Source organism: Dromaius novaehollandiae, unplaced genomic scaffold, assembly GCF_036370855.1.
Source record: "Dromaius novaehollandiae isolate bDroNov1 unplaced genomic scaffold, bDroNov1.hap1 HAP1_SCAFFOLD_125, whole genome shotgun sequence".
Classification (NCBI taxonomy): Eukaryota; Metazoa; Chordata; class Aves; order Casuariiformes; family Dromaiidae; genus Dromaius; species Dromaius novaehollandiae.
In genome coordinates this window covers 45118-68289 of record NW_026991441.1, presented here as the reverse complement: position 1 = coordinate 68289, position 23172 = coordinate 45118, and the positions used below count along the sequence as shown (strand labels likewise).

The following is a 23172-nucleotide window of genomic DNA, read 5'->3' as shown; positions in this document are numbered from 1 at the left end:
GAATGGGAAGAGCACACTGGGCTGGATATTCACGAAGGCTACGGACAGGCAGAAACCATATGTTCAGACACTTTGCAGCTACAGCAATAAATTCCATTAGGGTTGCCAAGAAAATGTGAAGAAGTCAATTAGAGTAATGAAGAGTGGGAAAATGTAGCTTGTAGAAGTCATAGAATAATCATAACAGTTGCCCCCCAAATCCAAAGACTGCTTTTCATGCCAGTGGGCTTTTGGCTTGGGACCCTGGTATGCACCCTGGTATGGTTCCAGACTCACTGGCCTAGAACACTTTGCAGTCAACTAGTTCTGGGTCATGGTGGGGGTGGTGCCTGTGAAAGTTCCAGATTGAGGGGTTCCTGGAAAGGTTCTGGAGCCAGTGCACCTAGAAGCATTCTAGAGGTGTGGCTCAAGTCTAGAACCATTGTAGTTGAGTGAGTGTAGAACTGAATTGGAGATTCTGTCCAGAACTGTTTTAGGTCAGCAGGAGTCTAGTGCCATTCCAGGTCGAGGTTCCCTGGAAAAGGTTGCAGATTGGGACATTCCTGGAAATGTTCTAGGTTGGCGAGGAATCAAGAATCACTTTTCAGAAGTGCAACAATAAATACATTTTTAAAAGTTGCAGCTCAATACAAGTATGTTTAGAAAAATGAGTATAAATAAAATCTGTATCATGGCAGTGATGTTTAAAGACTGGACTAGTAAAGAGTTTAAAATAGATGATAAAATAGAAGTGTAAAATATTTACCATCAGCTGTTCATACTTTAATTTTAGCACTCGCAGCTTGATCAGTTCTCTCACTTCATTAATGAGATAGTTTATGACATGCTTGAGCAATTTCCACTTTTATTTACTTTAACCAAGCATGTCATTTTGGTCCCATTCTCAGAAGACATATCTAAGATCATTTGACCGTCCTGATAATAGTAAGCAGCAACAAGTAATTAAGCTTAAGATCTGGACAAAACCCCATCAATTTTCAAGTTCTCATAGAGGGTCTAAGACGCAAGTATTTCCTGTTGGAAGAATTTCCTGCAGTGTTGGAAGAAGTTCCGGGAGAGGTCAAAGCATCTGCATTCACCGTGAGAACATTAGATTTCTCTTTCAGAGATGCATATTCCCACTTGAAGTATTCACAGCCTTTCTTATTGCCTTCCTGCTTACTGACAGGACAACCACAAAATGCTTTGCCGTGATTTGGACCGGTATTTGATACATACAGTCTTTTAGCTCTTTGACCACAATGACACCGAGGGGGGGTTGGTTTTTCATTTTTGGCAGCTCTTACAGATTGATTCAAATTGACTGTGGAGTTCAGAATGGCAGGAGACACTTTGGACAAGTTTGAACTTCTTGAAGGTAAGCAATGCCTAAAAGATGCAGTCTTCTCTTTCTAGATAGCAAAAGAGTGTTTTTTTGCTGGTGGGAACATTTTTGGACTTGTTGGCTTTCTTTGAGGAGCCTCGGGAGTGGAATCATTTCCAGTTAATGCTGAATGTGGTGAAGTAGCATTTGCCTTTGCAGGTGGTAACTTAAAAGCAGAAAAGTTTGAAGTCTGCCTTTGGACCATTCCTACATTATAGATCATAGTATCGGGACTTTTGTAAACGATAGACTTCCGAGGTTCCACAGGTACCACAGTTTTCCCCAAACTTTGAAGATCTGAACTCATGACAACTGATACTCTAGAAATTGTTGTTTCTTCAGATGCTGTTAAAATAGCTGTACTGGAGTCATCTTTGAATGGAACACAATCTGAATTGTGTTCATACTGTGATTCTGGTATGAAAGCTACCTCTTCCCAGTCAGTCAGCAGAGAGAAACAATCGGAACTAGTACTAGTATCCTCCTCAGAGATATTAACTGAGGGGATGGTAGTGGAGACAAGCACTAGTCCTGAGCCATGTACTGGAGAGCTGTATTTGGCAGTAGTCGTCAGGTGCCCATTGCGGAACCCTTTCTGAATGCCTGTACCGCGAGATAGCTGTGGCTGTCCAAGAGGAAAAGCAAATCTGTCAGCAGATGCTGTTAAAGAGCTTTGGGCTTGATCATGTAAATCAGTCCTTAAGCTGCTGCTAGATGCAACATGGATGGCTGTAGAGGAATTGATTGTGCTTCTCTCCTGTTGTTCTCCTGTTTGTACGTTGGAATTTATCATAACTCCGGTAGCACTGTTGTGGTTTTCCTCCGCTGGAGAGCTTATTTTGCAAGTTGTATCTCCAGATGTTTCAGGTCTGCTATTACTTCCCAGTGGAGTCTTGTCAGTGAAGTTTATACTCAGTGTTCGGGAAATCAGGTTCCCCTTTGGATGTGCCTAGGGAGTCCCCAAATGGAGGGGAGTTCCCACAAATGGAGATTTGGGGAAATGAATCCCCAGAAGTAGAAATCAATGCTCTAAATTAATAAGCATATTAGCCTAATGATGTTCTGTTCAATTCATAGTCAAGATGCTGGGTTGTTTATTTGAATAGCTCATCTTTCATCTGGATGCCAGGCTCTGAAGCAAGTAGAAGGGAAGATGTGAGGAAGTTACTAAGCTTAGCCAAAGATTTAGTAACCTTCAGCACACATCCATCACAAATCATCCTCCAAGCAAGACGGGCAGTATTCCGAGAATCATCCAAGCCTTGAAAAGAATGGTTATGTTCATATTCTTCCTTTTAAACTACTGTTAGTGGGGGAAAAGGCATTCAGGTAAGGCTTACATAAATGGAAGGGATTCACGGAACTCTGACACATGGTTTTCTAGAGAAAGTTCGGAAAAGGGCAGTGGCAGTGAAGTTTCCTTTGCTGAACATCTAATGGTCATCTAACCAGAGTTTAATATATGGTCCTGATTACTAACATTCTTGTTTTGTTTTATCACTTATATCAAATTCCGATTGTACTAATATTCTCTTACACTAATAAGATGTCCAGACCTATCCAGTAAGATCAAGTTTCCTTGATTCTCCCTCGATTTCCTTATTCTTCCCCCACTGTCTTTTTCTTTTGAACCCTAATAATTTAATGTTTGGCTGTGTTGTGCAACATACACTTCAAAGGACTAGGCCAGATTTCAGAAAAAAGCATAAACTTAGAGATGACAAACTCTAATCTTTGAAGCATCTGGTCTTTCTTATTTTGATGCTTTTGTTGAACAGAGCATTACGTAACTTGAAAAAGTTACAGTAGCTGTTTAGCTTTATAAAAATATATAAGATGAGAATCATCATATCATACTTACCAGAATGCTCCCGTCCTGCAAAAGCTATCCCCAGATCCTGCAAGGCACCTTTTGTCCCTTTAGGCTTCCTATTCTAGAATAACTAAGAAGAAAAATGCAGGTGATTAATATACAGCATTTCATAGCCTCTTCACGGTAAAGGAAAAACGACTTCAGAAATACCACCTCGCACTTAATAAATCTCAAGGTCACTGTACAAGTCAGGTGTCTGTTTTACAATTGAGGTAAGTAAGCATAAGGGTAAGTAACTTACCCTGTAACAAGTCAGAATGGGAAGAACCATGAATCCCTTCTCTCAGTCTTAAACTAATCCATTCTATCTTGGCCCTGTAACCATTCAGTTGAACTTTATGGCTTACACCCCCCGGTTTATTCATTCATATTTATTATGCCCCAGGTTTATTCAGCATTCAATAAATGATGACTGTTTTCCTTCCTCAGGCTTAAATTAAAGGCAACATGTTCCCTAAATGAAGCATTTGCACTGTGCCCTGTTGTCCTGTAGGAGGGCAAAAAGCCTGAAAACCCTGCATTGTGGTGGGTAAGCGGTGACGGAGAAGAAGTGAAGTGGAGCTTTGAAGAGCTGGGAGTCCTGTCCAGGCAAGCGGCTAATGTACTGTCTGGTGCCTGTGGTCTGCAACCGGGAGACAGAGTTATTTGGATTCTGCCCAGGATCCCGGAGTGGTGGCTGCTGAATGTGGCTTGCATGCGAACAGGTTAGTAAAAGCATAGAAATCATTTATAGCTATAGCTGCTGTCACATACACCGATCATTGCTATTTAATAGACTCAGAACTACAAACATGCTAACGGGGATGATCATCACTGCCATGCTGGTCAACACCCTTCATGCCAAGTTTTGTCTTTATGGTACTTTTAGGATTTTTTGAACATGCTCTAGCTGTTAAGGAAATTCTGGGAGTCCGTGGACCTCTGTCATTCTCCTCTTTCCAGCACTTGTGATGCATCGCAAATGCATCGTCTTCTTAACTTACAATGCAATTAGCACATACTTACCCGTGTGTTTCACATGTTCCCCTGTGGGCTATGTTAAATACTCGGCTTGCCAGTATTTACAGCCCAGAATGTCTCGGGGCCTCACAAACGCCAGCAGCATACCCTGTGAGGACAGGTACACCTGTATTTACTAGTGAAGAATACAAATCCAGAGGGGTAGCATGTCCCAGTGGCAATGCTTTCCACCCCAAAAAAGTCCTTCTGTTGGTTTCTTTGGCTGTCCCATGTTGAGCCTAGTATTTTCTAACTTGCAGTGATCCTCCCGTCGAATTTAATGCATGAAAAAGAAGGGTATATTTACAAATGCAGAGCCAAAGCCTGCTTTCAGCGCAGCCCTGTCCCACTAATAAGCACAAGGCAAGCTAGAGACTGTTTCTAGGTACAAGTATTGTTCTTAAATATTGAGAGTATTCTCCTTTAGGAACTGTCCCGATTCCTGGCAGGCAGCAGCTGACAGCAAAGGACATTCTCCATGGACTACAGAAATCAAAGGCAAAGTGTGTCATCACTGATGGTTCTGTGGCACCAGCTGTGGACTCAGGTGGGCCTGAATGGCAGTCTCTGAAAGCCAAGCTGCTTGTATCAGAGGGCCACAGAGAAGGATGGCTGAACTTCAGAGAGCTCCTGAAGTGAGTAACCACTACTGTGAAAGCGCCACAGAAACAATGAAAGGCAAGCACAGTGATTGGTTGTGAACAGGAAATGTTGGCACATGCCAAAATATTTTCCTCCCTTCAGGACTGCACAGTGGGAAAATGTCAATGTTTATGACACTTTTGCTTGCTGCAGAAGTTATTTTAGCCAAGCGTTTTCAAGAATGTGTAATTCACCCTTTCAAATCACTGTATTCCTCATTTTGCACATTTTAAAGGCATGCTCCTTCTGATCACCACTGCGTGACCACAAAGCGTCAAGACCCGATGGCCATCTATTTTACCAGTGGAACTACGGGGGCTCCAAAAAGGATTGCACATTCCCACAGCAGCTATGGCATTGGCCTCACAGTAAGTGGAAGGTAAGGCTATCACTTTAAATCACAGATGTATTTCTGTAGCTGGTAAATTGGCAGAAAGAAGGGGAAGAGAAGATTTTACCAGCAGCTCTGTGTTTCACTATTTTAAAAAGCAGCAGTTCTATTCAGTCCCAACAAGCCTTTTTTCTGTGCAACAAGGCGTAGTTGGAGGTTAGCTGCCTTAGTGTGTATTGCACTTGGCAGTCATACAGAGTCACTAACCTCTTTTTTCACATTTTCTTTAACTTCTTCTAAACTCTTCATTGTGTATAATTAATAGATTGCCCATTTACTGAACATCAGCAAAGAACAAGTTTATGAGGTGTGTACCGTAAAAAGGGGGGAAAGACATGGCTCTTAGGCTTCTGAATTCATGCGTGACTGCTTTAGAGACAAGTCCCACAGGAACAAAATGCTGATAGTTCCGAACATAGGAAGGACTACACAGGTTTGTGAGATCTCTGAGTTTATAAAACTGTGTTGTTTAGAAAATTGGCGTAGCAATGCATCTCATTCTAACTGGCAAAGAGTAACAAATCAGAAGAGAGCAAACTAAAAAGTAAGTAAACCTCAAAGAATCCTTATCCCTACAATATGATTTCAACAAAACTCCTGCAATCTCATACTTATTTATTCAGCATCCTCTTTTGAGAGCAAGGAGAGCCCAGCAACAGCACTCTTCTCTCTGGCTCGTCCTCCCCAGATTTTCACTTCCCCAGAGCTATTCAGGGGCAGTATGCTGAAGAATTGTGAGCTTCACCAGGAAGTAAGCAACTGGTATTTCAGTAGTGAAGGCTGTAAATGTAAGCCCCCAAACAAGAGAATCTTTAACGTCCCCAAATTTTTGTTCTGTACTCTGCTGAGAAGAGATTCGACTGCCCAAACCTGCAAACATCCATTCCTAGGCCTAAAAGTGAAGCCCGCAAGAAATGGGACAGGAGCTTGTGGAGCGCTTTGGTGGTGGTGTTAAAATGAGTGACAGCAGCAGATAATTGAGAATTTTGGTTGCATGTACTGTAGAACTGCATGTTAAGGAGTGAAGAGGCAGCAAGCCTATATTTCTTTAACAAATGGCACCAGCGTTATATTCTGTTACATCCTCTGCACGCAACTCTGTGAAAAAGACCACCATTATTCCTTTTACACGGAATCCCTTTATCATCATACCCACGTTACTGTGATGGCTGAAAATTGTTAGCTAACATTAAGATCCATTGAAGAACACTTTATCGGTCATTCCCCTCTGGAACGTCTGAAAAAGTAGCCTTATGGTTTCCTTTGTTTTCTACTTAAGTTGGAATTATGAAGAAATTCTGCAAGGGAGACTGAAAAGCTTTCCAGAGCACAAAGCTTGGGTGCGTTGAACTAGCTGTAAAAAGATGTAGATTCTGTTTTGAAGAAGAACCTGTTTAAATAGAACTGCTGTATATTCGTGTTGGCGAGTACAAAGCTAACTGCTTTTGTTCTTGTGTTTTGTAAGCTGAATACAGAGATCGTTATGTTATCTCTTGTGATGTAGGTGAGACCTCACGTGTTTCAGTAGCGACATCTCCTTTTTTTTATTCTAATTCTCTAGAGTCTGTCAAGATTTCCCATAACAGTCTTCTGTTCTGCTCCAACTGCCTATCGAATGTTGGTGCAACATAGACTGTCCAGGTAAGCCAAAGAAAAGATCCTTATTAGTGTATTTGATCAAAACAGTGGACCAAATGCTCTTCTCACCTTGACTTTACTTCAGAGTTACAATGATGTAACAGCAAAGGTAGTCATGTATTTCTCAACATCTTGAATCTGACATATTAGGAACAAAGCCAGAGTAAACATTTCAGGGACAGCGTAACCATCACAGATTCCACAAATTGTAGCAAACTTGCATGAGACTTTGAAAAGCAGTTTAGCTGATGAAATAGTAGGATAATAATGATAGCGTAGCATGATTGACCTACTTTCCAAAGTGCTTTTATAGTTGGATTCCCCTTCCCTTTGTTTTTCCCCTGCATTCTCCCACTACCATGCTCTACAAGAATAGTGCGTGTCAGTGCAGCTTGGCAACTCTCCTGTGACTTTTTGTTACCATTTTGTTGGAGACCCCAGTTTAGATTCTAGGGTTAGAAACACTGTATCAATTACTAGATGTTAAAATAATGGAGAAATAAAAGAGCGTTTGCATTTTTGCAGATTTCTTTATGTTTAGCTCCACACAATTGGAATGGAATGTATAGGACTTGGTGAAGATTTTATTTTCGTGTAGAAAGGACTCCATGATCCAGGAATACAATAAGGAAGGGGACATTGCAGATAGATCACTGTGTCTGCTTAACTCTGCCAATTATTTGCTTTTTCTTTCCCACCAAGCTACAAATTCAGAAGCCTGCGGCACTGTGTGAGTGCCGGGGAGCCAATCAACCCTGAAGTGATGGGAGAATGGGAAGAGCACACTGGGCTGGATATTCACGAAGGCTACGGACAGGCAGAAACCGTATGTTCAGACACTTTGCAGCTACAGCAATAAATTCCATTAGGGTTGCCAAGAAAATGTGAAGAAGTCAATTAGAGTAATGAAGAGTGGGAAAATGTAGCTTGTATAAGTCATAGAATAATCATAACAGTTGCCCCCGAAATCCAAGGACTGCTTTTCATGCCAGTGGGCTTTTGGCTTGGGAAGTAAAACAAAAAAGGTGTGTTCCTCATTGCTGCATGCCAAATTTTGCTTGCTAGACTCACCCTGGAATGGTTCTAGGCCGGCAAGTCCAGAGCGGTCCTAGGCCGGCAAGTCTAGAACCAAGTCTAGAGCGGTTCTAGGTCGCCGAGTCTAGAACCGTCCCAGACGCACCCTGGTATGGTTCCAGACTCACTGGCCTAGAACACTTTGCAGTCAACTAGTTCTGGGTCATGGTGGGGGTGGTGCCTGTGAAAGTTCCAGATTGAGGGGTTCCTGGAAAGGTTCTGGAGCCAGTGCACCTAGAAGCATTCTAGAGGTGTGGCTCAAGTCTAGAACCATTGTAGTTGAGTGAGTGTAGAACTGAATTGGAGATTCTGTCCAGAACTGTTTTAGGTCAGCAGGAGTCTAGTGCCATTCCAGGTCGAGGTTCCCTGGAAAAGGTTGCAGATTGGGACATTCCTGGAAATGTTCTAGGTTGGCGAGGAATCAAGAATCACTTTTCAGAAGCGCAACAATAAATACATTTTTAAAAGTTGCAGCTCAATACAAGTATGTTTAGAAAAATGAGTATAAATAAAATCTGTATCATGGCAGTGATGTTTAAAGACTGGACTAGTAAAGAGTTTAAAATAGATGATAAAATAGAAGTGTAAAATATTTACCATCAGCTGTTCATACTTTAATTTTAGCACTCGCAGCTTGATCAGTTCTCTCACTTCATTAATGAGATAGTTTATGACATGCTTGAGCAATTTCCACTTTTATTTACTTTAACCAAGCATGTCATTTTGGTCCCATTCTCAGAAGACATATCTAAGATCATTTGACCGTCCTGATAATAGTAAGCAGCAACAAGTAATTAAGCTTAAGATCTGGACAAAACCCCATCAATTTTCAAGTTCTCATAGAGGGTCTAAGACGCAAGTATTTCTTGTGGGAAGAATTTCCTGCAGTGTTGGAAGAAGTTCCGGGAGAGGTCAAAGCATCTGCATTCGCCGTGAGAACGTTAGATTTCTCTTTCAGAGATGCATATTCCCACTTGAAGTATTCACAGCCTTTCTTATTGCCTTCCTGCTTACTGACAGGACAACCACAAAATGCTTTGCCGTGATTTGGACCGGTATTTGATACATACAGTCTTTTAGCTCTTCGACCACAATGACACCGAGGGGGGGTTGGTTTTTCATTTTTGGCAGCTCTTACAGATTGATTCAAATTGACTGTGGAGTTCAGAATGGCAGGAGACACTTTGGACAAGTTTGAACTTCTTGAAGGTAAGCAATGCCTAAAAGATGCAGTCTTCTCTTTCTAGATAGCAAAAGAGTGTTTTTTTGCTGGTGGGAACATTTTTGGACTTGTTGGCTTTCTTTGAGGAGCCTCGGGAGTGGAATCATTTCCAGTTAATGCTGAATGTGGTGAAGTAGCATTTGCCTTTGCAGGTGGTAACTTAAAAGCAGAAAAGTTTGAAGTCTGCCTTTGGACCATTCCTACATTATAGATCATAGTATCGGGACTTTTGTAAACGATAGACTTCCGAGGTTCCACAGGTACCACAGTTTTCCCCAAACTTTGAAGATCTGAACTCATGACAACTGATACTCTAGAAATTGTTGTTTCTTCAGATGCTGTTAAAATAGCTGTACTGGAGTCATCTTTGAATGGAACACAATCTGAATTGTGTTCATACTGTGATTCTGGTATGAAAGCTACCTCTTCCCAGTCAGTCAGCAGAGAGAAACAATCGGAACTAGTACTAGTATCCTCCTCAGAGATATTAACTGAGGGGATGGTAGTGGAGACAAGCACTAGTCCTGAGCCATGTACTGGAGAGCTGTATTTGGCAGTAGTCGTCAGGTGCCCATTGCGGAACCCTTTCTGAGTGCCTGTACCGCGAGATAGCTGTGGCTGTCCAAGAGGAAAAGCAAATCTGTCAGCAGATGCTGTTAAAGAGCTTTGGGCTTGATCATGTAAATCAGTCCTTAAGCTGCTGCTAGATGCAACATGGATGGCTGTAGAGGAATTGATTGTGCTTCTCTCCTGTTGTTCTCCTGTTTGTACGTTGGAATTTATCATAACTCCGGTAGCACTGTTGTGGTTTTCCTCCGCTGGAGAGCTTATTTTGCAAGTTGTATCTCCAGATGTTTCAGGTCTGCTATTACTTCCCAGTGGAGTCTTGTCAGTGAAGTTTATACTCAGTGTTCGGGAAATCAGGTTCCCCTTTGGATGTGCCTAGGGAGTCCCCAAAGAAATGGAGATTTGGGGAAATGAATCCCCAGAAGTAGAAATCAATGCTCTAAATTAATAAGCATATTAGCCTAATGATGTTCTGTTCAATTCATAGTCAAGATGCTGGGTTGTTTATTTGAATAGCTCATCTTTCATCTGGATGCCAGGCTCTGAAGCAAGTAGAAGGGAAGATGTGAGGAAGTTACTAAGCTTAGCCAAAGATTTAGTAACCTTCAGCACACATCCATCACAAATCATCCTCCAAGCAAGACGGGCAGTATTCCGAGAATCATCCAAGCCTTGAAAAGAATGGTTATGTTCATATTCTTCCTTTTAAACTACTGTTAGTGGGGGAAAAGGCATTCAGGTAAGGCTTACATAAATGGAAGGGATTCACGGAACTCTGACACATGGTTTTCTAGAGAAAGTTTGGAAAAGGGCAGTGGCAGTGAAGTTTCCTTTGCTGAACATCTAATGGTCATCTAACCAGAGTTTAATATATGGTCCTGATTACTAACATTCTTGTTTTGTTTTATCACTTATATCAAATTCCGATTGTACTAATATTCTCTTACACTAATAAGATGTCCAGACCTATCCAGTAAGATCAAGTTTCCTTGATTCTCCCTCGATTTCCTTATTCTTCCCCCACTGTCTTTTTCTTTTGAACCCTAATAATTTGACGTTTGGCTGTGTTGTGCAACATACACTTCAAAGGACTAGGCCAGATTTCAGAAAAAAGCATAAACTTAGAGATGACAAACTCTAATCTTTGAAGCATCTGGTCTTTCTTATTTTGATGCTTTTGTTGAACAGAGCATTACGTAACTTGAAAAAGTTACAGTAGCTGTTTAGCTTTATAAAAATATATAAGATGAGAATCATCATATCATACTTACCAGAATGCTCCCGTCCTGCAAAAGCTATCCCCAGATCCTGCAAGGCACCTTTTGTCCCTTTAGGCTTCCTATTCTAGAATAACTAAGAAGAAAAATGCAGGTGATTAATATACAGCATTTCATAGCCTCTTCACGGTAAAGGAAAAACGACTTCAGAAATACCACCTCGCACTTAATAAATCTCAAGGTCACTGTACAAGTCAGGTGTCTGTTTTACAATTGAGGTAAGTAAGCATAAGGGTAAGTAACTTACCCTGTAACAAGTCAGAATGGGAAGAACCATGAATCCCTTCTCTCAGTCTTAAACTAATCCATTCTATCTTGGCCCTGTAACCATTCAGTTGAACTTTATGGCTTACACCCCCCGGTTTATTCATTCATATTTATTATGCCCCAGGTTTATTCAGCATTCAATAAATGATGACTGTTTTCCTTCCTCAGGCTTAAATTAAAGGCAACATGTTCCCTAAATGAAGCATTTGCACTGTGCCCTGTTGTCCTGTAGGAGGGCAAAAAGCCTGAAAACCCTGCATTGTGGTGGGTAAGCGGTGACGGAGAAGAAGTGAAGTGGAGCTTTGAAGAGCTGGGAGTCCTGTCCAGGCAAGCGGCTAATGTACTGTCTGGTGCCTGTGGTCTGCAACCGGGAGACAGAGTTATTTGGATTCTGCCCAGGATCCCGGAGTGGTGGCTGCTGAATGTGGCTTGCATGCGAACAGGTTAGTAAAAGCATAGAAATCATTTATAGCTATAGCTGCTGTCACATACACCGATCATTGCTATTTAATAGACTCAGAACTACAAACATGCTAACGGGGATGATCATCACTGCCATGCTGGTCAACACCCTTCATGCCAAGTTTTGTCTTTATGGTACTTTTAGGATTTTTTGAACATGCTCTAGCTGTTAAGGAAATTCTGGGAGTCCGTGGACCTCTTTCATTCTCCTCTTTCCAGCACTTGTGATGCATCGCAAATGCATCGTCTTCTTAACTTACAATGCAATTAGCACATACTTACCCGAGTGTTTCACATGTTCCCCTGTGGGCTATGTTAAATACTCGGCTTGCCAGTATTTACAGCCCAGAATGTCTCGGGGCCTCACAAACACTAGCAGCATACCCTGTGAGGACAGGTACACCTGTATTTACTAGTGAAGAATACAAATCCAGAGGGGTAGCATGTCCCAGTGGCAATGCTTTCCACCCCAAAAAAGTCCTTCTGTTGGTTTCTTTGGCTGTCCCATGTTGAGCCTAGTATTTTCTAACTTGCAGTGATCCTCCCGTCGAATTTAATGCATGAAAAAGAAGGGTATATTTACAAATGCAGAGCCAAAGCCTGCTTTCAGCGCAGCCCTGTCCCACTAATAAGCACAAGGCAAGCTAGAGACTGTTTCTAGGTACAAGTATTGTTCTTAAATATTGAGAGTATTCTCCTTTAGGAACTGTCCCGATTCCTGGCAGGCAGCAGCTGACAGCAAAGGACATTCTCCATGGACTACAGAAATCAAAGGCAAAGTGTGTCATCACTGATGGTTCTGTGGCACCAGCTGTGGACTCAGGTGGGCCTGAATGGCAGTCTCTGAAAGCCAAGCTGCTTGTATCAGAGGGCCACAGAGAAGGATGGCTGAACTTCAGAGAGCTCCTGAAGTGAGTAACCACTACTGTGAAAGCGCCACAGAAACAATGAAAGGCAAGCACAGTGATTGGTTGTGAACAGGAAATGTTGGCACATGCCAAAATATTTTCCTCCCTTCAGGACTGCACAGTGGGAAAATGTCAATGTTTATGACACTTTTGCTTGCTGCAGAAGTTATTTTAGCCAAGCGTTTTCAAGAATGTGTAATTCACCCTTTCAAATCACTGTATTCCTCATTTTGCACATTTTAAAGGCATGCTCCTTCTGATCACCACTGCGTGACCACAAAGCGTCAAGACCCGATGGCCATCTATTTTACCAGTGGAACTACGGGGGCTCCAAAAAGGACTGCACATTCCCACAGCAGCTATGGCATTGGCCTCACAGTAAGTGGAAGGTAAGGCTATCACTTTAAATCACAGATGTATTTCTGTAGCTGGTAAATTGGCAGAAAGAAGGGGAAGAGAAGATTTTACCAGCAGCTCTGTGTTTCACTATTTTAAAAAGCAGCAGTTCTATTCAGTCCCAACAAGCCTTTTTTCTGTGCAACAAGGCGTAGTTGGAGGTTAGCTGCCTTAGTGTGTATTGCACTTGGCAGTCATACAGAGTCACTAACCTCTTTTTTCACATTTTCTTTAACTTCTTCTAAACTCTTCATTGTGTATAATTAATAGATTGCCCATTTACTGAACATCAGCAAAGAACAAGTTTATGAAGTGTGTACCGTAAAAAGGGGGAAAAGACATGGCTCTTAGGCTTCTGAATTCATGCGTGACTGCTTTAGAGACAAGTCCCACAGGAACAAAATGCTGATAGTTCCGAACTATCCGGAAGGACTACACAGGTTCGTGAGATCTCTGAGTTTATAAAACTGTGTTGTTTAGAAAATTGGCGTAGCAATGCATCTCATTCTAACTGGCAAAGAGTAACAAATCAGAAGAGAGCAAACTAAAAAGTAAGTAAACCTCAAAGAATCCTTATCCCTACAATATGATTTCAACAAAACTCCTGCAATCTCATACTTATTTATTCAGCATCCTCTTTTGAGAGCAAGGAGAGCCCAGCAACAGCACTCTTCTCTCTGGCTTGTCCTCCCCAGATTTTCACTTCCCCAGAGCTATTCAGGGGCAGTATGCTGAAGAATTGTGAGCTTCACCAGGAAGTAAGCAACTGGTATTTCAGTAGTGAAGGCTGTAAATGTAAGCCCCCAAACACGAGAATCTTTAACGTCCCCAAATTTTTGTTCTGTACTCTGCTGAGAGGAGATTCGACTGCCCAAACCTGCAAACATCCATTCCTAGGCCTAAAAGTGAAGCCCGCAAGAAATGGGACAGGAGCTTGTGGAGTGCTTTGGTGGTGGTGTTAAAATGAGTGACAGCAGCAGATAATTGAGAATTTTGCTTGCATGTACTGTAGAACTGCATGTTAAGGAGTGAAGAGGCAGCAAGCCTATATTTCTTTAACAAATGGCACCAGCGTTATATTCTGTTACATCCTCTGCACGCAACTCTGTGAAAAAGACCACCATTATTCCTTTTACACGGAATCCCTTTATCATCATACCCACGTTACTGTGATGGCTGAAAATTGTTAGCTAACATTAAGATCCATTGAAGAACACTTTATCGGTCATTCCCCTCTGGAACGTCTGAAAAAGTAGCCTTATGGTTTCCTTTGTTTTCTACTTAAGTTGGAATTATGAAGAAATTCTGCAAGGGAGACTGAAAAGCTTTCCAGAGCACAAAGCTTGGGTGCGTTGAACTAGCTGTAAAAAGATGTAGATTCTGTTTTGAAGAAGAACCTGTTTAAATAGAACTGCTGTATATTCGTGTTGGCGAGTACAAAGCTAACTGCTTTTGTTCTTGAGTTTTGTAAGCTGAATACAGAGATCGTTATGTTATCTCTTGTGATGTAGGTGAGACCTCACGTGTTTCAGTAGCGACATCTCCTTTTTTTTTATTCTAATTCTCTAGAGTCTGTCAAGATTTCCCATAACAGTCTTCTGTTCTGCTCCAACTGCCTATCGAATGTTGGTGCAACATAGACTGTCCAGGTAAGCCAAAGAAAAGATCCTTATTAGTGTATTTGATCAAAACAGTGGACCAAATGCTCTTCTCACCTTGACTTTACTTCAGAGTTACAATGATGTAACAGCAAAGGTAGTCATGTATTTCTCAACATCTTGAATCTGACATATTAGGAACAAAGCCAGAGTAAACATTTCAGGGACAGCGTAACCATCACAGATTCCACAAATTGTAGCAAACTTGCATGAGACTTTGAAAAGCAGTTTAGCTGATGAAATAGTAGGATAATAATGATAGCGTAGCATGATTGACCTACTTTCCAAAGTGCTTTTATAGTTGGATTCCCCTTCCCTTTGTTTTTCCCCTGCATTCCCCCACTACCATGCTCTACAAGAATAGCGCGTGTCAGTGCAGCTTGGCAACTCTCCTGTGACTTTTTGTTACCATTTTGTTGGAGACCCCAGTTTAGATTCTAGGGTTAGAAACACTGTATCAATTACTAGATGTTAAAATAATGGAGAAATAAAAGAGCATTTGCATTTTTGCAGATTTCTTTATGTTTAGCTCCACACAATTGGAATGGAATGTATAGGACTTGGTGAAGATTTTATTTTCGTGTAGAAAGGACTCCATGATCCAGGAATACAATAAGGAAGGGGACATTGCAGATAGATCACTGTGTCTGCTTAACTCTGCCAATTATTTGCTTTTTCTTTCCCACCAAGCTACAAATTCAGAAGCCTGCGGCACTGTGTGAGTGCCGGGGAGCCAATCAACCCTGAAGTGATGGGAGAATGGGAAGAGCACACTGGGCTGGATATTCACGAAGGCTACGGACAGGCAGAAACCGTATGTTCAGACACTTTGCAGCTACAGCAATAAATTCCATTAGGGTTGCCAAGAAAATGTGAAGAAGTCAATTAGAGTAATCAAGAGTGGGAAAATGTAGCTTGTAGAAGTCATAGAATAATCATAACAGTTGCCCCCCAAATCCAAGGACTGCTTTTCATGCCAGTGGGCTTTTGGCTTGGGACCCTGGTATGCACCCTGGTATGGTTCCAGACTCACTGGCCTAGAACACTTTGCAGTCAACTAGTTCTGGGTCATGGTGGGGGTGGTGCCTGTGAAAGTTCCAGATTGAGGGGTTCCTGGAAAGGTTCTGGAGCCAGTGCACCTAGAAGCATTCTAGAGGTGTGGCTCAAGTCTAGAACCATTGTACTTGAGTGAGTGTAGAACTGAATTGGAGATTCTGTCCAGAACTGTTTTAGGTCAGCAGGAGTCTAGTGCCATTCCAGGTCGAGGTTCCCTGGAAAAGGTTGCAGATTGGGACATTCCTGGAAATGTTCTAGGTTGGCGAGGAATCAAGAATCACTTTTCAGAAGTGCAACAATAAATACATTTTTAAAAGTTGCAGCTCAATACAAGTATGTTTAGAAAAATGAGTATAAATAAAATCTGTATCATGGCAGTGATGTTTAAAGACTGGACTAGTAAAGAGTTTAAAATAGATGATAAAATAGAAGTGTAAAATATTTACCATCAGCTGTTCATACTTTAATTTTAGCACTCGCAGCTTGATCAGTTCTCTCACTTCATTAATGAGATAGTTTATGACATGCTTGAGCAATTTCCACTTTTATTTACTTTAACCAAGCATGTCATTTTGGTCCCATTCTCAGAAGACATATCTAAGATCATTTGACCGTCCTGATAATAGTAAGCAGCAACAAGTAATTAAGCTTAAGATCTGGACAAAACCCCATCAATTTTCAAGTTCTCATAGAGGGTCTAAGACGCAAGTATTTCTTGTGGGAAGAATTTCCTGCAGTGTTGGAAGAAGTTCCGGGAGAGGTCAAAGCATCTGCATTCACCGTGAGAACATTAGATTTCTCTTTCAGAGATGCATATTCCCACTTGAAGTATTCACAGCCTTTCTTATTGCCTTCCTGCTTACTGACAGGACAACCACAAAATGCTTTGCCGTGATTTGGACCGGTATTTGATACATACAGTCTTTTAGCTCTTTGACCACAATGACACCGAGGGGGGGTTGGTTTTTCATTTTTGGCAGCTCTTACAGATTGATTCAAATTGACTGTGGAGTTCAGAATGGCAGGAGACACTTTGGACAAGTTTGAACTTCTTGAAGGTAAGCAATGCCTAAAAGATGCAGTCTTCTCTTTCTAGATAGCAAAAGAGTGTTTTTTTGCTGGTGGGAACATTTTTGGACTTGTTGGCTTTCTTTGAGGAGCCTCGGGAGTGGAATCATTTCCAGTTAATGCTGAATGTGGTGAAGTAGCATTTGCCTTTGCAGGTGGTAACTTAAAAGCAGAAAAGTTTGAAGTCTGCCTTTGGACCATTCCTACATTATAGATCATAGTATCGGGACTTTTGTAAACGATAGACTTCCGAGGTTCCACAGGTACCACAGTTTTCCCCAAACTTTGAAGATCTGAACTCATGACAACTGATACTCTAGAAATTGTTGTTTCTTCAGATGCCGTTAAAATAGCTGTACTGGAGTCATCTTTGAATGGAACACAATCTGAATTGTGTTCATACTGTGATTCTGGTATGAAAGCTACCTCTTCCCAGTCAGTCAGCAGAGAGAAACAATCGGAACTAGTACTAGTATCCTCCTCAGAGATATTAACTGAGGGGATGGTAGTGGAGACAAGCACTAGTCCTGAGCCATGTACTGGAGAGCTGTATTTGGCAGTAGTCGTCAGGTGCCCATTGCGGAACCCTTTCTGAATGCCTGTACCGCGAGATAGCTGTGGCTGTCCAAGAGGAAAAGCAAATCTGTCAGCAGATGCTGTTAAAGAGCTTTGGGCTTGATCATGTAAATCAGTCCTTAAGCTGCTGCTAGATGCAACATGGATGGCTGTAGAGGAATTGATTGTGCTTCTCTCCTGTTGTTCTCCTGTTTGTACGTTGGAATTTATCATAACTCCGGTAGCACTGTTGTGGTTTTCCTCCGCTGGAGAGCTTATTTTGCAAGTTGTATCTCCAGATGTTTCAGGTCTGCTATTACTTCCCAGTGGAGTCTTGTCAGTGAAGTTTATACTCAGTGTTCGGGAAATCAGGTTCCCCTTTGGATGTGCCTAGGGAGTCCCCAAATGGAGGGGAGTTCCCACAAATGGAGATTTGGGGAAATGAATCCCCAGAAGTAGAAATCAATGCTCTAAATTAATAAGCATATTAGCCTAATGATGTTCTGTTCAATTCATAGTCAAGATGCTGGGTTGTTTATTTGAATAGCTCATCTTTCATCTGGATGCCAGGCTCTGAAGCAAGTAGAAGGGAAGATGTGAGGAAGTTACTAAGCTTAGCCAAAGATTTAGTAACCTTCAGCACACATCCATCACAAATCATCCTCCAAGCAAGACGGGCAGTATTCCGAGAATCATCCAAGCCTTGAAAAGAATGGTTATGTTCATATTCTTCCTTTTAAACTACTGTTAGTGGGGGAAAAGGCATTCAGGTAAGGCTTACATAAATGGAAGGGATTCACGGAACTCTGACACATGGTTTTCTAGAGAAAGTTTGGAAAAGGGCAGTGGCAGTGAAGTTTCCTTTGCTGAACATCTAATGGTCATCTAACCAGAGTTTAATATATGGTCCTGATTACTAACATTCTTGTTTTGTTTTATCACTTATATCAAATTCCGATTGTACTAATATTCTCTTACACTAATAAGATGTCCAGACCTATCCAGTAAGATCAAGTTTCCTTGATTCTCCCTCGATTTCCTTATTCTTCCCCCACTGTCTTTTTCTTTTGAACCCTAATAATTTAATGTTTGGCTGTGTTGTGCAACATACACTTCAAAGGACTAGGCCAGATTTCAGAAAAAAGCATAAACTTAGAGATGACAAACTCTAATCTTTGAAGCATCTGGTCTTTCTTATTTTGATGCTTTTGTTGAACAGAGCATTACGTAACTTGAAAAAGTTACAGTAGCTGTTTAGCTTTATAAAAATATATAAGATGAGAATCATCATATCATACTTACCAGAATGCTCCCGTCCTGCAAAAGCTATCCCCAGATCCTGCAAGGCACCTTTTGTCCCTTTAGGCTTCCTATTCTAGAATAACTAAGAAGAAAAATGCAGGTGATTAATATACAGCATTTCATAGCCTCTTCACGGTAAAGGAAAAACGACTTCAGAAATACCACCTCGCACTTAATAAATCTCAAGGTCACTGTACAAGTCAGGTGTCTGTTTTACAATTGAGGTAAGTAAGCATAAGGGTAAGTAACTTACCCTGTAACAAGTCAGAATGGGAAGAACCATGAATCCCTTCTCTCAGTCTTAAACTAATCCATTCTATCTTGGCCCTGTAACCATTCAGTTGAACTTTATGGCTTACACCCCCCGGTTTATTCATTCATATTTATTATGCCCCAGGTTTATTCAGCATTCAATAAATGATGACTGTTTTCCTTCCTCAGGCTTAAATTAAAGGCAACATGTTCCCTAAATGAAGCATTTGCACTGTGCCCTGTTGTCCTGTAGGAGGGCAAAAAGCCTGAAAACCCTGCATTGTGGTGGGTAAGCGGTGACGGAGAAGAAGTGAAGTGGAGCTTTGAAGAGCTGGGAGTCCTGTCCAGGCAAGCGGCTAATGTACTGTCTGGTGCCTGTGGTCTGCAACCGGGAGACAGAGTTATTTGGATTCTGCCCAGGATCCCGGAGTGGTGGCTGCTGAATGTGGCTTGCATGCGAACAGGTTAGTAAAAGCATAGAAATGATGTATAGCTATAGCTGCTGTCACATACACCGATCATTGCTATTTAATAGACTCAGAACTACAAACATGCTAACGGGGATGATCATCACTGCCATGCTGGTCAACACCCTTCATGCCAAGTTTTGTCTTTATGGTACTTTTAGGATTTTTTGAACATGCTCTAGCTGTTAAGGAAATTCTGGGAGTCCGTGGACCTCTGTCATTCTCCTCTTTCCAGCACTTGTGATGCATCGCAAATGCATCGTCTTCTTAACTTACAATGCAATTAGCACATACTTACCCGTGTGTTTCACATGTTCCCCTGTGGGCTATGTTAAATACTCGGCTTGCCAGTATTTACAGCCCAGAATGTCTCGGGGCCTCACAAACGCCAGCAGCATACCCTGTGAGGACAGGTACACCTGTATTTACTAGTGAAGAATACAAATCCAGAGGGGTAGCATGTCCCAGTGGCAATGCTTTCCACCCCAAAAAAGTCCTTCTGTTGGTTTCTTTGGCTGTCCCATGTTGAGCCTAGTATTTTCTAACTTGCAGTGATCCTCCCGTCGAATTTAGTGCATGAAAAAGAAGGGTATATTTACAAATGCAGAGCCAAAGCCTGCTTTCAGCGCAGCCCTGTCCCACTAATAAGCACAAGGCAAGCTAGAGACTGTTTCTAGGTACAAGTATTGTTCTTAAATATTGAGAGTATTCTCCTTTAGGAACTGTCCCGATTCCTGGCAGGCAGCAGCTGACAGCAAAGGACATTCTCCATCGACTACAGAAATCAAAGGCAAAGTGTGTCATCACTGATGGTTCTGTGGCACCAGCTGTGGACTCAGGTGGGCCTGAATGGCAGTCTCTGAAAGCCAAGCTGCTTGTATCAGAGGGCCACAGAGAAGGATGGCTGAACTTCAGAGAGCTCCTGAAGTGAGTAACCACTACTGTGAAAGCGCCACAGAAACAATGAAAGGCAAGCACAGTGATTGGTTGTGAACAGGAAATGTTGGCACATGCCAAAATATTTTCCTCCCTTCAGGACTGCACAGTGGGAAAATGTCAATGTTTATGACACTTTTGCTTGCTGCAGAAGTTATTTTAGCCAAGCGTTTTCAAGAATGTGTAATTCACCCTTTCAAATCACTGTATTCCTCATTTTGCACATTTTAAAGGCATGCTCCTTCTGATCACCACTGCGTGACCACAAAGCGTCAAGACCCGATGGCCATCTATTTTACCAGTGGAACTACGGGGGCTCCAAAAAGGACTGCACATTCCCACAGCAGCTATGGCATTGGCCTCACAGTAAGTGGAAGGTAAGGCTATCACTTTAAATCACAGATGTATTTCTGTAGCTGGTAAATTGGCAGAAAGAAGGGGAAGAGAAGATTTTACCAGCAGCTCTGTGTTTCACTATTTTAAAAAGCAGCAGTTCTATTCAGTCCCAACAAGCCTTTTTTCTGTGCAACAAGGCGTAGTTGGAGGTTAGCTGCCTTAGTGTGTATTGCACTTGGCAGTCATACAGAGTCACTAACCTCTTTTTTCACATTTTCTTTAACTTCTTCTAAACTCTTCATTGTGTATAATTAATAGATTGCCCATTTACTGAACATCAGCAAAGAACAAGTTTATGAAGTGTGTACCGTAAAAAGGGGGAAAAGACATGGCTCTTAGGCTTCTGAATTCATGCGTGACTGCTTTAGAGACAAGTCCCACAGGAACAAAATGCTGATAGTTCCGAACTATCCGGAAGGACTACACAGGTTCGTGAGATCTCTGAGTTTATAAAACTGTGTTGTTTAGAAAATTGGCGTAGCAATGCATCTCATTCTAACTGGCAAAGAGTAACAAATCAGAAGAGAGCAAACTAAAAAGTAAGTAAACCTCAAAGAATCCTTATCCCTACAATATGATTTCAACAAAACTCCTGCAATCTCATACTTATTTATTCAGCATCCTCTTTTGAGAGCAAGGAGAGCCCAGCAACAGCACTCTTCTCTCTGGCTTGTCCTCCCCAGATTTTCACTTCCCCAGAGCTATTCAGGGGCAGTATGCTGAAGAATTGTGAGCTTCACCAGGAAGTAAGCAACTGGTATTTCAGTAGTGAAGGCTGTAAATGTAAGCCCCCAAACACGAGAATCTTTAACGTCCCCAAATTTTTGTTCTGTACTCTGCTGAGAGGAGATTCGACTGCCCAAACCTGCAAACATCCATTCCTAGGCCTAAAAGTGAAGCCCGCAAGAAATGGGACAGGAGCTTGTGGAGTGCTTTGGTGGTGGTGTTAAAATGAGTGACAGCAGCAGATAATTGAGAATTTTGCTTGCATGTACTGTAGAACTGCATGTTAAGGAGTGAAGAGGCAGCAAGCCTATATTTCTTTAACAAATGGCACCAGCGTTATATTCTGTTACATCCTCTGCACGCAACTCTGTGAAAAAGACCACCATTATTCCTTTTACACGGAATCCCTTTATCATCATACCCACGTTACTGTGATGGCTGAAAATTGTTAGCTAACATTAAGATCCATTGAAGAACACTTTATCGGTCATTCCCCTCTGGAACGTCTGAAAAAGTAGCCTTATGGTTTCCTTTGTTTTCTACTTAAGTTGGAATTATGAAGAAATTCTGCAAGGGAGACTGAAAAGCTTTCCAGAGCACAAAGCTTGGGTGCGTTGAACTAGCTGTAAAAAGATGTAGATTCTGTTTTGAAGAAGAACCTGTTTAAATAGAACTGCTGTATATTCGTGTTGGCGAGTACAAAGCTAACTGCTTTTGTTCTTGAGTTTTGTAAGCTGAATACAGAGATCGTTATGTTATCTCTTGTGATGTAGGTGAGACCTCACGTGTTTCAGTAGCGACATCTCCTTTTTTTTTATTCTAATTCTCTAGAGTCTGTCAAGATTTCCCATAACAGTCTTCTGTTCTGCTCCAACTGCCTATCGAATGTTGGTGCAACATAGACTGTCCAGGTAAGCCAAAGAAAAGATCCTTATTAGTGTATTTGATCAAAACAGTGGACCAAATGCTCTTCTCACCTTGACTTTACTTCAGAGTTACAATGATGTAACAGCAAAGGTAGTCATGTATTTCTCAACATCTTGAATCTGACATATTAGGAACAAAGCCAGAGTAAACATTTCAGGGACAGCGTAACCATCACAGATTCCACAAATTGTAGCAAACTTGCATGAGACTTTGAAAAGCAGTTTAGCTGATGAAATAGTAGGATAATAATGATAGCGTAGCATGATTGACCTACTTTCCAAAGTGCTTTTATAGTTGGATTCCCCTTCCCTTTGTTTTTCCCCTGCATTCCCCCACTACCATGCTCTACAAGAATAGCGCGTGTCAGTGCAGCTTGGCAACTCTCCTGTGACTTTTTGTTACCATTTTGTTGGAGACCCCAGTTTAGATTCTAGGGTTAGAAACACTGTATCAATTACTAGATGTTAAAATAATGGAGAAATAAAAGAGCATTTGCATTTTTGCAGATTTCTTTATGTTTAGCTCCACACAATTGGAATGGAATGTATAGGACTTGGTGAAGATTTTATTTTCGTGTAGAAAGGACTCCATGATCCAGGAATACAATAAGGAAGGGGACATTGCAGATAGATCACTGTGTCTGCTTAACTCTGCCAATTATTTGCTTTTTCTTTCCCACCAAGCTACAAATTCAGAAGCCTGCGGCACTGTGTGAGTGCCGGGGAGCCAATCAACCCTGAAGTGATGGGA

General features: G+C 41.7%; 2 protein-coding genes across 2 annotated transcripts; both read left to right on the top strand.

The window, feature by feature from the left end:
* Positions 1–11103: 11103 nt before the first annotated feature.
* Positions 11104–15494, top strand: LOC135326526 (acyl-coenzyme A synthetase ACSM3, mitochondrial-like). The gene is made up of 5 exons (XM_064504354.1): positions 11104–11756; positions 12479–12686; positions 12929–13072; positions 14649–14728; positions 15428–15494. The coding sequence occupies exons 1-4, from the start codon at positions 11747–11749 to the stop codon at positions 14668–14670; spliced, it is 384 nt and encodes a 127-aa protein (XP_064360424.1). The 5' UTR covers positions 11104–11746; the 3' UTR covers positions 14671–14728; positions 15428–15494.
* Positions 15495–18781: 3287 nt separating this feature from the next.
* On the top strand, positions 18782–23172 carry LOC135326524 (acyl-coenzyme A synthetase ACSM3, mitochondrial-like). The gene is made up of 5 exons (XM_064504352.1): positions 18782–19434; positions 20157–20364; positions 20607–20750; positions 22327–22406; positions 23106–23172. The coding sequence occupies exons 1-4, from the start codon at positions 19425–19427 to the stop codon at positions 22346–22348; spliced, it is 384 nt and encodes a 127-aa protein (XP_064360422.1). The 5' UTR covers positions 18782–19424; the 3' UTR covers positions 22349–22406; positions 23106–23172.